Source organism: Balaenoptera ricei, chromosome 11 (assembly GCF_028023285.1).
Source record: "Balaenoptera ricei isolate mBalRic1 chromosome 11, mBalRic1.hap2, whole genome shotgun sequence".
Lineage (NCBI taxonomy): Eukaryota > Metazoa > Chordata > Mammalia > Artiodactyla > Balaenopteridae > Balaenoptera > Balaenoptera ricei.
The window spans coordinates 2,200,345-2,215,267 of record NC_082649.1 but is presented as its reverse complement, the minus strand read 5'-3'; the positions used below and the strand labels follow the sequence as shown (position 1 = coordinate 2,215,267).

Below are 14,923 nucleotides of genomic sequence, written 5' to 3'. Positions count from 1 at the left end.
AATATGTATACACACACCATGGGGTAACAAATTTGAACTGTACAGGAAACTCTAAAATGATGAGAAATTACTCTATGGCCCCAATTCAAGTTTCTTTTCACAGTGAACACTGTTAATCATTTCCTGTGATTTCTTTTAGAAATACCAGCATATATGTATGTGATTTAAAGAATTTATCCAAAAGGATCACTCTTAAACATTCTGCTCATTGCTTAGTACATACAGGGCTATTTTCAACTTATCAAAAATGAAAAGTGATTATGATATTTTGATTAACTGTGATACCTTGAAAATTCTGTCAATTTTGTGTCCATAAAAATTGTTGATCATTTAAAAGTATTGATCATAGCCCCAAGTCCAATTTTTAAAATGTTCTAACCACATAGTAGTAACCTCAACTACTTTGGGGAACAGAGGAAGAAATGAGATAATTATGTCTCTTAGCCAGTGTGCTCTCAGCAGTGCTCACTCAGCATCCTTTCATTTCTGTTATTCTTCTACATTTACAAAGAAGCATTCACTGGAGTGTTTTTCTAAAGGAGCAGAGGACGGGTGGTGATGGGAGGGCGTGGGGGGCTTCGAGCAGAGCACAAAGGCTCTAAAGCCCATGGCGGCCTCGGTCTTGGGAGCCTGGGAGGTGGGTGTAACAAACCATGGACCCCGGGCTAGCACAGAAGAGGGTCCATAAATCTTGGACTTTCCAAGGGACTTGAGTGTGCTGAGTTCTTCTACTGTGTGGACATTTCATCTCCTCCTCGGGCAGGGAAAATGCCTTTATTTTCTATATGGTACAAAGATGTACCTCTTTCCGAAGCAGAGTTGAACCTGAGCAGAACATGTTTGTTTGTGATTTCAATCCTACAGGCTGGACACTGGAAGCAGGCCTAGTTCACTCTTGGAAGTCAGCAGAAACCCTTGATTCAGATGCCTTTGAGGATATGCTCTTTCCCCTTGGTCAATACAAGCTCCTGTGCTCAGACCTTTGATGCTGCAGGAAAACCGTAACCCGGTACTTTTCTCAGCCCACAATTGTCTGGATCAGCCTACTTTCTCCTAAGAAAGTTCTCTAACAGTGAAACATATGAAATTAGCTTATATTACTTTTTTAAAAATCGCAGTAAAATATACATGACATAAAACATAAAAATATACATAACATAAAAAAAGAGGCTCCAGGTTTCAGCCTGTATCAGAATTTCCTTCCTTTCTAAGGCTGAACAATACTCCATTGTATGGATGGACCACATCAACAGACACTTGGGTTGCTTCCACATCTTGGCCATTGTGCATAATGCTGCTATGAACATGGGTGTGCAAATATCTCTTTGAATCCTTGCTTTTAATTCTTTTGGGTGTATACCCAGAAGAGGGATTGCTGGGTCATATGGCAACTCCACGTTAAAGTTTTGGAGAAACTGCCACACTATCTTCCCCAGTGGCTGCGCCATTTTACGTTTCCGCCAGCAGAGCGCAGGGTTCCAATTTCTCCACATCCTCACCGACACTTACTTGTTGTTTTTTTGCTAGGCTCCGTGGTGCGATGGGTGTGGGGTGGTGTCTCGCTGTGGTTTTGGCTTATGTTACTTTTCACTCAAGAAAAAGCATTCTTCATTCTGGGTTTGGTGGGAGTGTTTCGAGGAGGAACCATGAAAGCAAAGTTCTCCACCAAATGGTAGCTCAGGGTACATTCATCCACCTACGCCTGGGCCCAAATACGGGATCCGACCTTTAGAAGGAGCTGGCTGGGAAACCCTGCATCGCCCGCCTGTGGTGATCCCCAGAGACCTCTCCAGGGATTCTTGACCATTAAATCATGCCCTGACTCTGGGGTGGGAACGGCCCTCTCTAACGTAATACTGGTGACAGCTTTGTGCTAGCCCTTATGCAAATGGGAGAGTGCTCTTCCAAGTGTCAGGGTCAGGCACGGACACTCCTCCTATTTCAGCGTTGGAGGTGGACTTGACCGAGGCAGCGGAGGAGTCGGAGCAGACACCGTTTGTGCAGACAGCTGAACAGGCTTGTTCCAGGGAGACCACACCAACTTAGTGTCTGTGTTGCTTTTCATTTTCCAAAAACACTTGCACATTTGTCACTGTATCTTAGCCTCTCAATAATCTTTGGAACTAGCGGAGATAAGCCCATTTGACTGAGAGAACCATAGTCTTTGAGATATGAAGTGGCTTCTGCAGGGGACGCAGTTGGTTAACAGAAACGTTACTAGAACCCCGCATCCTGGCTGTGGACCAGTGGTCCATTTGACAGAGATGATCCCCGCTGAGAGTTAAGATTTCATGCATCTGAATAGCCTGCTTTCTTCAGGACTTTGTATGGCTTGAAGCAAAGTATTCTGTGGAGCAGCGGCAGAGGTGTAGCTTGCGTCCGGCCCCTTCTCCATCAATCCTGGTGGTAAAGCCCAGCTCCATGAAGACGGGCACGCCGCCCCTGCCCCCGGGCCTCCCTAACCTCGGTGGGTACCACCAGTGCTCCTCACGAGACTTTGAGACTCAGGCTGGTTAACTCTGCTTGGCTTAAGCTTAGGCACCACTGCCGATGGCTCTCATGATCATTAAAGCCAACTTCTCAAAACATGAACGTCGTAGACTAAAGAATTTCCTGGGTCTCTTGTTGTTGTCCTGCTTGGCTCAAGTCAGAGATCATGTGAAGTTCTATGTCACTGGCAATGGTCTTTGAGTGACTGGTGCTTTCCTGCTGGATTTTAAGTGGCCTGAAGTAGACACACAGGTCTGGGCAGCCCTCACCAGGCTATTTGCAAATATGCAAGCCCACGCATAAATGGTCCATCTTCTGGAATTACTAGCTGGAGACCTGAGTGGCCAAGAACACAGGGGCTCTCGGACACAGCATGTGGACGCCACTGATAGACAAAGGCAACCAGCTGACTTTTGTGGCTTCTCTCCACGGAGGTCATTCCTCAACTCAGGTGGCCTCTGCCGAGCATGTGCCCCAGAGCATGACGAAGCTGTTGTTACAGGGACAGCAGGATCAGCGCCTGAGGGTTTTAGGTTGCGGTGAGCATTAGTGGGAACATGGAGATGGTTTCCTTAAATAAACCAGTGAACAGCAGGCCCTTTTCTGCTTTAAAACAAAAGATGAGAAAAACCTACCTCACGTGCCAACTCTGATATGTATTCTATTGTATATTTACCTGCAAAATGTATAACTTTGATTTATTATTTATATCTTTACAGAAGCACCTTTTGTCAAGGATGCCATGACTGGAGGAAAGAGCTTTTGTTATCATGAAAAACAATCACCAGTCTTATGTTGCTCTTTGGAACGAAATCCTCAGAGCCTACTTTAAAATTATAGACCTTAAAAGTTGCCTATGTCTTTTAAACCAAAGATACCCAACGTTAGCATTACTTAAAAATAGTTTTTAACTAGTGGATAATGTTACGTGTGAGATGCCCTTCCAAAGCATCTTTGCACTTTACAGCTTCTCAGATGATACCACCCTGTTAAAGCTTGTTCGTGAACCAGGGCTGACACCCCACAGAAAAGCTCATGCAGGATAGCCAGAAATTTCCTTCCCGTGTCATACTCAAACAAAGTTTGAAAGTAAAAAGTCTTTCCCTCATTTCATTCCATCTCTACTGAGCCATAGGTAAGAGAATTTAATGAGAAAATTTGGAAGTAACTGGTGGCTAAGAGTATTTAGGATATGGACCATCTGGGGGTAAAGATAGGGGCTGCTATTGCCAAAAATTTTGTAACTTGCATTCATCAAGGAAATGTCGTGCTAAATTCATCTTATTCCTTTTTCTCCTGGGTTACTAAACTGGCTGATGTGAGAGTGCCATGATTTAGATTAATTTCTGCAATTAAGTTTCTTACCATGTCTTGTGGGAAATTCAGAGGCATGTAAACTGGATAACAGAAGAGCCGGGTGAAGTTGTGGTTAATTAGAGAACCATCCTCAATACACGTTAATTGTGGATTGATATGAACCTGGAGCCATGGTCCTCAGTTGCTTTCTGTTGTGGCACATGTGGAGGATGGCTGTTCCCCTCCTGGACTTGTGTCCACGGTTGTGTGCGGGGTACGTACAGTCCAGCAGACTGGCCACAGGTCCACGCTGTCCCTCCCACTCAAGAAAACGCACCTGGAAACTGGTCAGTGCAAGAGACATTATTCTGAGAATAAACTTACCACTCTGATCTGGAAAATGAAAGGCTGGCAGATTTCAGTACCTGGGACGTTATTAGTAACAAAGTATTTGTGCTACTATGAGATATTGTAAGACAGTCTGTGCTATGACTTGGCCCCTTGTCCCTTGCGTCATCCTGTTCAACATTTCAAACTCCATCTTTAAAGAACACTAAAAGGTGTGCTTCGAATCTCCTAAGGAACCCCAGGGCTTGGGAGCTTCCACCTCCACAGCTGAGAGCAGCCTGCAGGAGTGAGGCATCCTCCGAACCTGGAGGTGGCTTTCGGTGCCAGAAAACCTATAGACGGCAGAAGCTTTAAATCAGTATTTCAAAGTGGTTAATTTTTAAGAATGAAGTTTTGATATTCCATCTAAAAGGTTTTATTTCTGCAAGTCTTGCTCCAAATAGACTTCTCTCATAAACAGAGATGTCAACATGATCAGTTACTAATTGGGTAAATATTTTAAAGAAATTATTTCTTATTTTAATAGGAAATAATGTATTATTTTATTTCACCTCTGGACGGCTAGTCCCTGGAGGACAGCGACACTGTCTTGCTTACGTCCCTGCTGTCGACCCTGGCTGTCTCCTGCACACACCATTGAAGTCTGTTGAATTAAACCCTAGTTCATAAACCTCGCAGGAGAGTCTCGGCTGTGACAGAACTCACTTTCCACGTAAGACAAACTTTGCAAATTAGAGGGCTAAGACCTTGGCAGGCTAACCCCAGGGCAGCTGTCCCCAAGCCTTGACTGTACATTACTCACATGAGTTGCCCCAGAAAATATACAGGGCACCACTTAAAATGGAATTTCAGATAAACAATGAATGATTTTTTTAGTAAGGGACATAACGTATATTAAAAAATTATTTGTTGTTCATCTGAATTTGAATTTAACTGGGCATCCTATGTTTTCATTTGCTAAGTCTGACAAGTCTAAGCCTTTAGAAAATGTTGAAGTGAGGGTCCCACTCCAGAGACTTGGGTACAGTTGGCCTGGAATGGGACACCAGGGCTGGTATTTTTCAGAGGCTCTCCAGGTGATTCTATGGTGCAGCTGGGGTCGCAGGTCGCTGCCCTGTAATGTGCATTTCGACCTTGAACCTGTTCTCAGGACCTTCAGTTGTAAGCATCCGCCTCCTTTCCAAGGTGTCCTGGCCCTCAGCTCCCCACAGGCTGGCCTCAGGGATCAGTGGACCCACAGGCTTGGGGCGAGGCAGGAAACGCTAAGCAGCCTTGACCTCTCTGCCCTTCCTTAGACAGAGGAGCTTTAGTCTAGGAGATTCTCCCTAGCAGAATTCTTGGGAAATGAAGTGTCTCTGCCCAGCCCCTGGGCTCCTTTCTGTACATCAGGCCATTGCGTGAAGCTGATCCTGACCTCTCCATGGCTCTCAGATGTGTAGCTCCCCCGTGGGCACCCTGAGTTCTCATGTGAGCCTCCTAGACCCAAGTCCCCAGGCTAGAGCGCCCCGTCTCCCAAGGAGACCCCAGACATTAGGACCAGGCTTCGCTGGTCCCCATTTCAAGTTTTGCTGTGTGTGTCAGAGCCGAGTCTAGATCTTGACCTTGTTGGGCTCCTCCCTAGAGACTATTGCTGCACCCTGGGACCCAGGCTTAGCATCGGGGCCCTATTCACCACGAGCAGACCTTTCAGGGTTTGTTCTCCCATTTGGAACTCACAGCAGTGTTCCTCTGGATTCCCATTTGTTTTTCTGTGCTCACTTGTTGGAGTCCTGGTACTAGTCGCATGCCTACACGGTGGAGCTTGCCATGGCCTTGGGTCTAAGGTCGGTGAGCCTCCTCTGAGGGCTGTACCGGTGGGAGGATGGGGGACTTTAGTGCAAGGCTCAGGCCTGGCCCTGGCTTGTTTTCAGCCGGACCCTGGGGCTCCCTGGCAGATCTACACTTAAGATCGTCACAGCGCTGTTGACAGAGCCTGGAATCACCGAAGGCAAGCCGATGCAGGCATAAGATGTTGGGTTTTATTTTAGATTTGTACCGTTTGAAAGCCTTATAGCATGGCAAAATGTTGAGATCTAGCAATCATTGGGATTATGGGATTAAAGACAGAATTCTGAGATCATTTGTATAGAGTTTAGCTGAAAGTGTCGGTGAGTTCTCCAAGGAGAATAAACCAGGGCTCAATGCTCATAGATGTCAAATACACTAGTGGACGGAGAAGCCTGGTAGATGAAGGCCAAAGCAGGAAGAAATGCCAAACAGCTCTCAGTTCCTGATCACGCGTAAATCATGAGGACCACTAATGGGATGAGGTGAAAGCATCGTCTAAGAGAATGGGCATCATCTGAAACCTGAGAGGCACATGGCTTACAAAGGGAGGTTTTAGATTTTAACTTTTAGATATTTTTACAAGTGCCCTACCAGAGGTGCTCATTTAGAAAGAAACCAGATAGTGTTTTCAAGGATGTGAGCTGTGTAGGGAAAATACTGAGGTGTCGCAGCCAGAAGACAAACCCGGTCTTAATAAAGACTTCTGCACTGAGGGAGCCGGGTGGGGAGGAGACCAGAACTTTTCACTGGAGTTGGAGTACAAAGTAAGAAGCCAAAATATTAAGTGGAAGGAACATATAGTCCTGGATATAAACAAGACACAGCCCTGTGAGAAGCTGAGAGCTGGCAGAATCCCTGAGCATCTTAGTACCTAATTAACTCCTGGGCTACCTGAGGCTAATGAGACTGATGGCTTAGGTCACAGCACATCTGAGAGTGGACAACTCCTTCTGTGCTGTCACTGGAGGGAATGGGAAGGTGAGATGTGATTTTTTTTCCTTTTTTCACAGCCAAAAGTCATGGTGACAAAGGCTACATTGTATGGCAAATCTGTGATGTTAAACTTTGATTAAGAAAAGATCAACTCTTTGGTAACCTCTGAAAAAATGATTTGAAAAACTATTGAAAGAGAAGGTAACAAAATGTAATGCTTGAAGGCAAATTTAAAAAACAGAGTTGTCATCAAAGAATATCACTCCTAAGAACACATTTCTATTATTTCTAAGCACAAGTATGTTTATAGATTCAGTCAACTTTCCCAAGTTTTTTTTTAGTTTGGAGCTGGTGTTCTTTGATTAGTACTTGAATTTAGTAAGGAAACTTATTTTAACATTATTAATTATTAAAATAAAACATTGTTTAGAGGAAGTATATTTACATATAGGGTTAGGATAATTCTATCAAAATTCTTATTTTTAAATTTTAATAATGATATTAGATCATCTAGGGGGAAAAGGTTATGTACACTTTGCAGACGTAAATTTGGTTAAATCAGTATTGATGGGACCAAGATTTAATAAAAATATGGATGATTATGAAATGCATATAAATGGTATGCTATTCCATTAAAAATTATATATCCGTATTATAATATAAACTAGTCTTAGTTATTTAATCACTTGAAAAAACCCCTAGATTTTAGGATTTTGAGTTGAGGATTTTTTTGCAGCTGGAGTCCTCGTTTTATAGAATGTGGATTTTTATAGGAGTTGTAATCCTCATCTGGTTCATTTTCTTTAAAATTAAAAAGAAAAAAACCCTGCATTTGACTTTGACATTAATTGTCATAACTTTTAGTAGAGAAGAAATTTTGAGGTGATACTAACTAAGACTAGAAGTCATAAAAAGTACTTAATATTTTTTTATAACATCTACCTGGAAACTGAACTTATTTATTTTTAAATAATGCTACTTCTCTATTGAATAGGCAAAGTTGGTGCCAATATGAGTAATTCTGTGGGAGTGAATAGAAAATGAACAACAGCAAAGTAATAGCATGTAAAGAAACGAAACTTTCATGTTCAGATTTGACTGATGTTGCTATTGTAAGTTATATACTTGTGTAAATGTACTCCACCAATAATGAGGTCAGTTTGAAAAATATATTGCTTATAACTGAATTAAATCAAAATGAAAAATTTTACAGTGATTGTTAAATGCCAAATTGAACTGGTCTCGTTAAATGTGAAATTCAAGTATATTTAGACTATTGCCTAAATTCTAATACATGAAAATAATGAGATGTGACCAGAAGAGTTGGAAAAAGTTACTTCTATTTTTTTTTTTTTTCTTTTAGCAGCTTCTCATTTCACAGTTTAGATGTATTTTCTGGAATTTGACGAGATAGCCTAGCCTGTGAGCATGAAGCACGCCGTGCCTCTCAGTTAACAGAGGAAAAGAGCAAACAGGTATCGGCCCCCGTGGTTTTATATGAGCATTTTGCTCGTGACTTTTACCTAAGGGGGTTACCTTTGTGTGTCAGTCAGGATCACAGAGAAGAAAGAGTTCATTAGTCACGTTGAGGGGGGCACAGCTGAATGGAGGGAATGTAGATGGAGTACGGTTTTATACGAGGTCCGTAACTGAAAACGGACTGCAGTCCTGCTCTTGGAATACCCACGACTGCACCTTGCAGCCGTGATTGTGCAGTGCTGCGGCCGAGGCCGCCCGTCACCCCATCGGAGGCACTTAGTTATTGACTGCTGTTCTGGGCGTAGTCTAGCAAACGGTCTCCAGGAAGGTGGGCGAGCACGTGTGCGCCGTTTGTGCTTCCTATGGCAGTACACGACACAGGATTTTGCTCTCCTGAAACCCACAGGGAATTCCAGGCGGGGCCCCAACAAGCCAAGGAAAGCAGACCAGCCCCTCCTCGTCCTCAGGCCCTGTCCAGTGCAAGCCTAGAGACTCTCTTTAGATACCTCCTGCAGGTGCTAATCGAGTTTCCTTAATCCTGTCCATTATCGTGTCTTATTTGAGAGGCTTTTCCTCCAAACAAAAATAGGCACTTTAAAGTTTACTTGACCTATGCCCTTCTCACTCTGGCAAACCGATACCATAACACAGGTTAATGCTTATGCTTATACCAATTCCTAACATAAATTCATCTATAGTTGCCTATTCTTCTAAAAGTCACAGAAAACTACTGTGTAATAACAAATGGGATATTGAGAACTGTGTGTACATTTGGAATATGTACTGTGGTGGGTAGATGTTTAGTGAGAGAAAACGAGGACAGAGTCTGTACTCCATGAGGCCCTGTTAACACTTTTAAGGATGAAGGTGTTGTAGGAAGAACCACCAGTATTATCCAGAGCCACCCCTTTTAGCAGAAACGTTTCAAATATTATTAAAATCTCCTATAATTGGGTGGAATTGGGAAGAATCTCGTTTTTCTCATTTTCGGTTGAGCTGATTGGGCTACATGCCCTTGAAAGTCTCTTCAAATTCTAAATAGATTTTATGATTTAGTAAGTTTTCTATTTCTTTGTCTTATTTTGAACTGTTAAAATACTGGGTTCTTTTGTGGTAAATTGTGTGGTTGGGAATACAAAACAGTTATGTATCTAACCCACCTGACTGTGCAGAAAACTACTTCCATTATCTTAATTTCTTTTTAAAATCTAATTTAAACCTGTGATGTTTCGTCTAAGCTGATTTTTCCTATTTCTCCTGGTTCTGCCTTCAGCTATTGTAGAAGATAAAGAGCTGATTTCCATAATGAAAAATGCTACCTTTTCGCTTGTATTGGTTTTGTTCATTGACGCAGCAGTCTCTCACCTTGGCAAACAAGAGACTGTTATTCTTATTTGAATCAGTGAATGAAGCTCCCTGTTTAAAGAAGGAGGACAGGCTCATTGCCAAGGCTGCCCGAGACTACAAATTTGCAAAGGAGCTGACGTGCGCGTCATACAAGCCTATCCCCACGTCACTGCCTCTGAGCGATGCTGGGGAAGAAACAGGACTAACCCACCACACTCCCTTCCCCTCGGAGAGGGGGAAACGGGCCTCCGTTGATAAAGTTCCCAAGAGACCGCCCCCTCCCCGTGTCGACAGGGCCTAATGCAGTGGGGAGAAGCCAACACCATTGAAGCAACGCCCCGCCAGCTGAGAAATGGAAAATTAATATCACGCAGCCAAACAAACAAGCACACTACTTTCTACGATCTGCCCTAAAGACATTTCCACGCAGGCATCTGGTTACTACTAAACCATCATCGCAACAGGAGATAGATTCCAAGGGTGAAGGTACTTGAAAAAGCCCCCAAGAAGTGGTTTCGTGCCAGCAGACAAAGATTTGGAGTGTGCCCTTTAACTCTACCAAGTTGTAGTCTAGATCCTGTGGCATCGTAGACTTGGAGAGCTGAAGGAGCATTAGAATAACGTATAGGCTGGCTCCTTAATCCCAGGGCAAACACAGTGAAGGACTTCAGTGGCAAAGGCAAAGGCATTGACTTAGCACCTATTCCAGTGTTGAGCTAGGTGATGTACAAAGAACTTTAATCAGACATTTCAAAGGAAATAGCTGCTGCTCACTCTTGCCTTCAGGCAAAACTGTTTCATAATCCTAATGAAGTAAAACGTAGCAGTGCTGATACTCTAACCTCTTCTCCTTTCCATCATCGGAAGTGTTCATTAAGTGTCTCTGAAGCATGTTAAGGGAGTTACGGTCAATACAGAGGTATGAATAATAGATCTGAAATATATACATTAAGCAAATGATTTTTATTAGGTATGAGACATTTGTTGAGAAAGTGGTAAAATGATACATAACTGGTGACACAACGATCTGAGCAGAGCATGGGCTTTCTCTCAGAGTTACAGACCCACAAAGCCCACTATGTGAGCGTGGGGACTTCTAGGTGGCCCAGGAGCCTGGGAGCTGGACGTCTAGCCTCATACTGAGGAGGATGTAATAAAGGATATAATAAATAGGTCATCCCTCAAGATAACATTTTATACAGGTGACTGAGGTGCTCAGCAAATACCGTCTGGCATCAGCATCCCCCCGCTTACTAATCGATCGATTGATCAATTAATCAATTGATCAAGCACAGAGTTAGACGCTAAGGATACCGAGGTGTCTAGGCAGGGTCGCTATGATAAATGCATGATAGATGCACAGCCAACACACATGGAAGAAGGACTGATTCCTCTTTCAGTATAAGGCTAAGGGAAGGAGTGTTTCAAGGGAGAATTCACAACGGGAAACCTTCTTGGGTACGGTGTTGAATAACGAGTAGGAATCCCCTATGGTTCCTCAAAGTGTGGCCCCTGGACCACTTACATCAGAATCACAGAGTTCGTGAAAAGTGTTCTCGGGCTCCAACCCAGAGCTACTAGTTAAGGCTCTCTGGGGCAGGAGCTTAGTAAACTGCAGAACCACTGCCCCAAGGCCTAAGGCAGCAAAGGGGGTGCTGGCAGAAACACCCGCGTCCTCTTCACTCATGGCCCACGGCTCTCCCCTTGACTGTCAAGGCACACTTTCCAATTTCCCACTAATGATAACTCGTAGGGGTAGCAAAAATAAAATTACAAGCCTTTATTCAAATATTGAAAATTGTGTAGCCAGGAGTCTGCTCTTGTGGCCAGGAGCACTCATATTTTATCCCTGTTCCCTGTACAGGACTGAGTTGAAAAACTGGGAGTTCAGTCACTCGCCCATCGGAGCAGGGACTCAGAGGTTCCCGCCCCGCCAGGTACGGACTCCCGAGTTGTTGGGTCTTAGGAAGGTCCAGAGGCTGGCAGGGCAGCTGGGTCAGGAGCTGGGGGGGACCCCTGGAGGTCGCAAGACATCCACTATTTACCAACCAGTATTGAAGCATTTCCCTATTTTAATAACTGGTATAAGTGCCCGCTGAATAGTTTCCCATACGTCCACAATAAGACAAAAGACAGTGAGATAAAAACACCAAGAGTTCAGTAAGGTATTTATGTTCTCCGTAAATTGAGGGTTTAAGGCTACCTTAGGAGTAAAAGCACAGGCGGCTAGACCGTATCAGAGGCCATGTACTGTCTGTGTACTTCTAAACTTTTGTTTCATAAGAACTGGGCTAAATAAAATTACTTTTGTTCCTTTTAAAGTTGATAGCTTGCTATAACCAAGTTATAGCACTTGTGTTAATAATCCTAACCGTGTTCTTTGCAGGTTGGAGCTGATCAGAACATATCCCTAATTCTCTAGAGTTTCCACTGTGACAGTTTTCATTGTCCCTGTCTTAGCTGGGGTGGCTGTAACAAAATGCCGTGGCCTGGACGGCCTGAACAACTGACGTTTGTCTCTCACAGTTCTGGAAGCTGAAGGCCTGAGGTTGGGGGCCAGCACGGTCGGGCTCCGATGAGGGCCCTCTCTCGGGCTGCAGACGGCCGCCTTCTCCCTGTGTCCCCACGGGGCAGAGGGACAGAGGAAGACCCTGATACCTTCCTCTTCTTATAAAAACACTAATCTCATTGTCCGATCCCACCCGCAGGACCTCATCTAAACCTGATCACTTCCCAAAGCCCCTGCCTCCTAATACATTCATCCTGGGAGTTAGGGCTTCAGTATATGAATTTTGTAGGGACGCAGACGTTCAGTCTGTAGCAGGACCTTCACACCTCAATGCTGCTTTTCTCTGTGGCCAGAACTCCCGCCATCAGTGGAGACCCCAGAGGTGAGTGGACTGTTCTCGGCACGTGGTATCAAGGCTGGCATTCTCTTCTGAGTCCCTGTGAGGACCCCTGGGTCGGTGTCAAGATTCTGGACATTCTGCAAAGGTCACTAGTATTCAGCACGGTGCTGGATTCCCCCGCCTACGCCCCTCAAGGCCACTGGTTTCCAGACCAGCCGAGCTGTGTCTTGGCTCCGCCGCTTTCCCTCCTGCCCCCCTCTGAGCTTCCGCAAGTGTGACATTCGCTCTTCGTGGATGGAGGCAAGATTCAAATCAATGCAAGAGGCCGTGATGAATATTCTGTGAGAAGTCTCTCTACACCAGGTCGTTACGTGTGTTGCCTAGGCCATCTCTACACCAGGTCGTTACGTGTGTTGCCTAGGCCATCTCTACACCAGGTCGTTACGTGTGTTGCCTAGGCCATCTCTACACCAGGTCGTTACGTGTGTTGCCTAGGCCATCTCTACACCAGGTCGTTACGTGTGTTGCCTAGGCCATCTCTACACCAGGTCGTTACGTGTGTTGCCTAGGCCATCTCTACACCAGGTCGTTATGTGTGTTGCCTAGGCCATTGCTTGGCCAGCGCTTCTCAATGTTAGCATTCACGGGAGCCTTGCGGGCTTGGTGAAAGCACAGATTCTGAGCCGGTGGGTGTGGTGGGGCTGACAGTCTGCATTTCTAACAAGCTCCCTGGTGGTGCTGGCCACGGACCTACTTTGAGTAGAAGGGACCAGGCAACTAAATGTTTGGGGATAGTCATAACAGATGGGTTTATATCTACAGAGTTTGTATTACATTCCACATTCAGAGACTTTCTAAGAGCTTTGCAGCTTCTCACTGTTTTTCAGAGATAGCCTTTGAAAGCCACTTTGCTTTGTAACGTGCTTTCAAAATTTGCTGCCCTGGGGAAGCTGTGGAAAGGCGAAACGTGAGGTTAAATATTTCGTTTAGTGAATCTAAGTTCAGACCTCTGAACTTCCCTTACCACCAAGGGACCACACAGCCCCTCCCTTGGGGAACACTGGGCCCCCGGGAGGTGCCCGCCTCCAAGAAGGCCCATGCGGGGTGGGGGGCTTGGGCTGAACCGCCCACCGCTTACTCGGAGCAGGAGACAGGGGACGGAGTGATAAAAGCGAACCTAAAATAAAAATTAAAAAACAGACTGAGAACACCGTGTGAAACGAATCCTTACAAAACTGTCTGCAGCGGGGAGAAATCAAAGAGTTTTATTAGGTGATGATAAAACGTAGTAAACTTCATGTGAAAACATTCCAAGGTCGGGTCTTGTGTGGTATAAGAGAGGAATTTTACGAAGTAAGGCTCATTTTAATCAAATGCACCTCAAGGAGCTCTAATCCCATTTATACCTGCGTTTGAAACTGGTTACACACACACGCACACCCGCCGCCGTTCCTCAGTGACTTTGCCGCCCGGTCTGAAGTGCCAGGTTCTATTCTGGGGACAGAATCCCAAGAAGGCAGAGGCCTGCAATGATTCGGGGTGTCAGACACACTTCTGTGTGGAGTGTGTAAATACTTCTGTGCCCTGGAAGGTAGTGTTCTTCCACTTCAGCCTGAGTCTCCCCTCCTCTGCTCACCTCCATTTTGGTGGAGGAATTAAATCACTGGCCATGACTACATTTTGACCAGCAGGCCGGGCGGAGGGTCCCGGGCGGAGGGTCCAGGCGGAAGATCCGGGCGGAGGGTCCGGGCGGAGGTTCCAGGCGGAGGGTCCCGAGGGGTGCTTGGCAGCGCGGGCTTTTTCTTGGCTCCCCCCACCCCGATGCCCCCCGAGGTCAGCCCGGGGGCTGTGGTCTTCGGGGCTGTGCCCCAGACCCATTTCCACACGTGCCCCTGGGAGGCAGTGGTCTGCTGGGTAATCGTGCACCCTGGGGAGGGTCAGACCCTTGAAGGTGGGTGGGAGGCTGCAGGGATAAAGGGAAACACGAGAAACCGGCCTCCCCGGGGTCTTCCTGGCCTCCACACTCTGGTGGGGCCGCCCGGGCCGGGAGGGACCAAAGCGCCTCCAAAGCCAGAGGGGCGGGGCTGGCGAGCCGCGGCCCCCAAACCCGGCAGAGCCTGACGGTCCGTGCGGGCCCCACAGCCTCCGTGTCCAGGCTCCACCAGGGCAGGGTCGTGAGACTCCCCGGTGGGCCCCGGGCGCTGGTCGCTGCCGGCCGTCCCGCCACCCCGGGTGGCTGGGAAGCACCAGGTCAGAGCGCGGGGGAGTCTGGGCAGGTGGGGAAGGGGGGTGGCACGGGGCTGCCAGGCAGAGTCTCGTGGGCAGCTTGTGGGAAAAGAGCAGGTACGAGTCGG

General features: G+C 46.0%; 1 protein-coding gene across 16 annotated transcripts in view; it reads left to right on the top strand.

Moving 5' to 3' along the window:
- The window catches only part of MYLK4 (myosin light chain kinase family member 4), a 93,391-nt gene that overhangs the window by 44,830 nt on the left and 33,638 nt on the right, over nt 1-14,923 (top strand). For 3 of the 16 annotated variants that reach the window (XM_059937784.1, XM_059937782.1, XM_059937785.1), the window contains exons 2-3: nt 8,261-8,369; nt 9,647-11,657. The exons of 6 other annotated variants lie outside the window; for them this stretch is intronic. In XM_059937784.1, the coding sequence (XP_059793767.1) occupies nt 11,406-11,657 (252 nt within the window). In that variant the 5' untranslated portion in view covers nt 8,261-8,369; nt 9,647-11,405. Of the gene's footprint in view, nt 1-4,660; nt 4,847-6,849; nt 6,940-8,257; nt 8,370-9,646; nt 11,658-14,923 lie in introns of those variants that run through there. 7 more of the 16 variants (XM_059937778.1, XM_059937777.1, XM_059937788.1 and 4 more) reach the window with 6 other exon arrangements.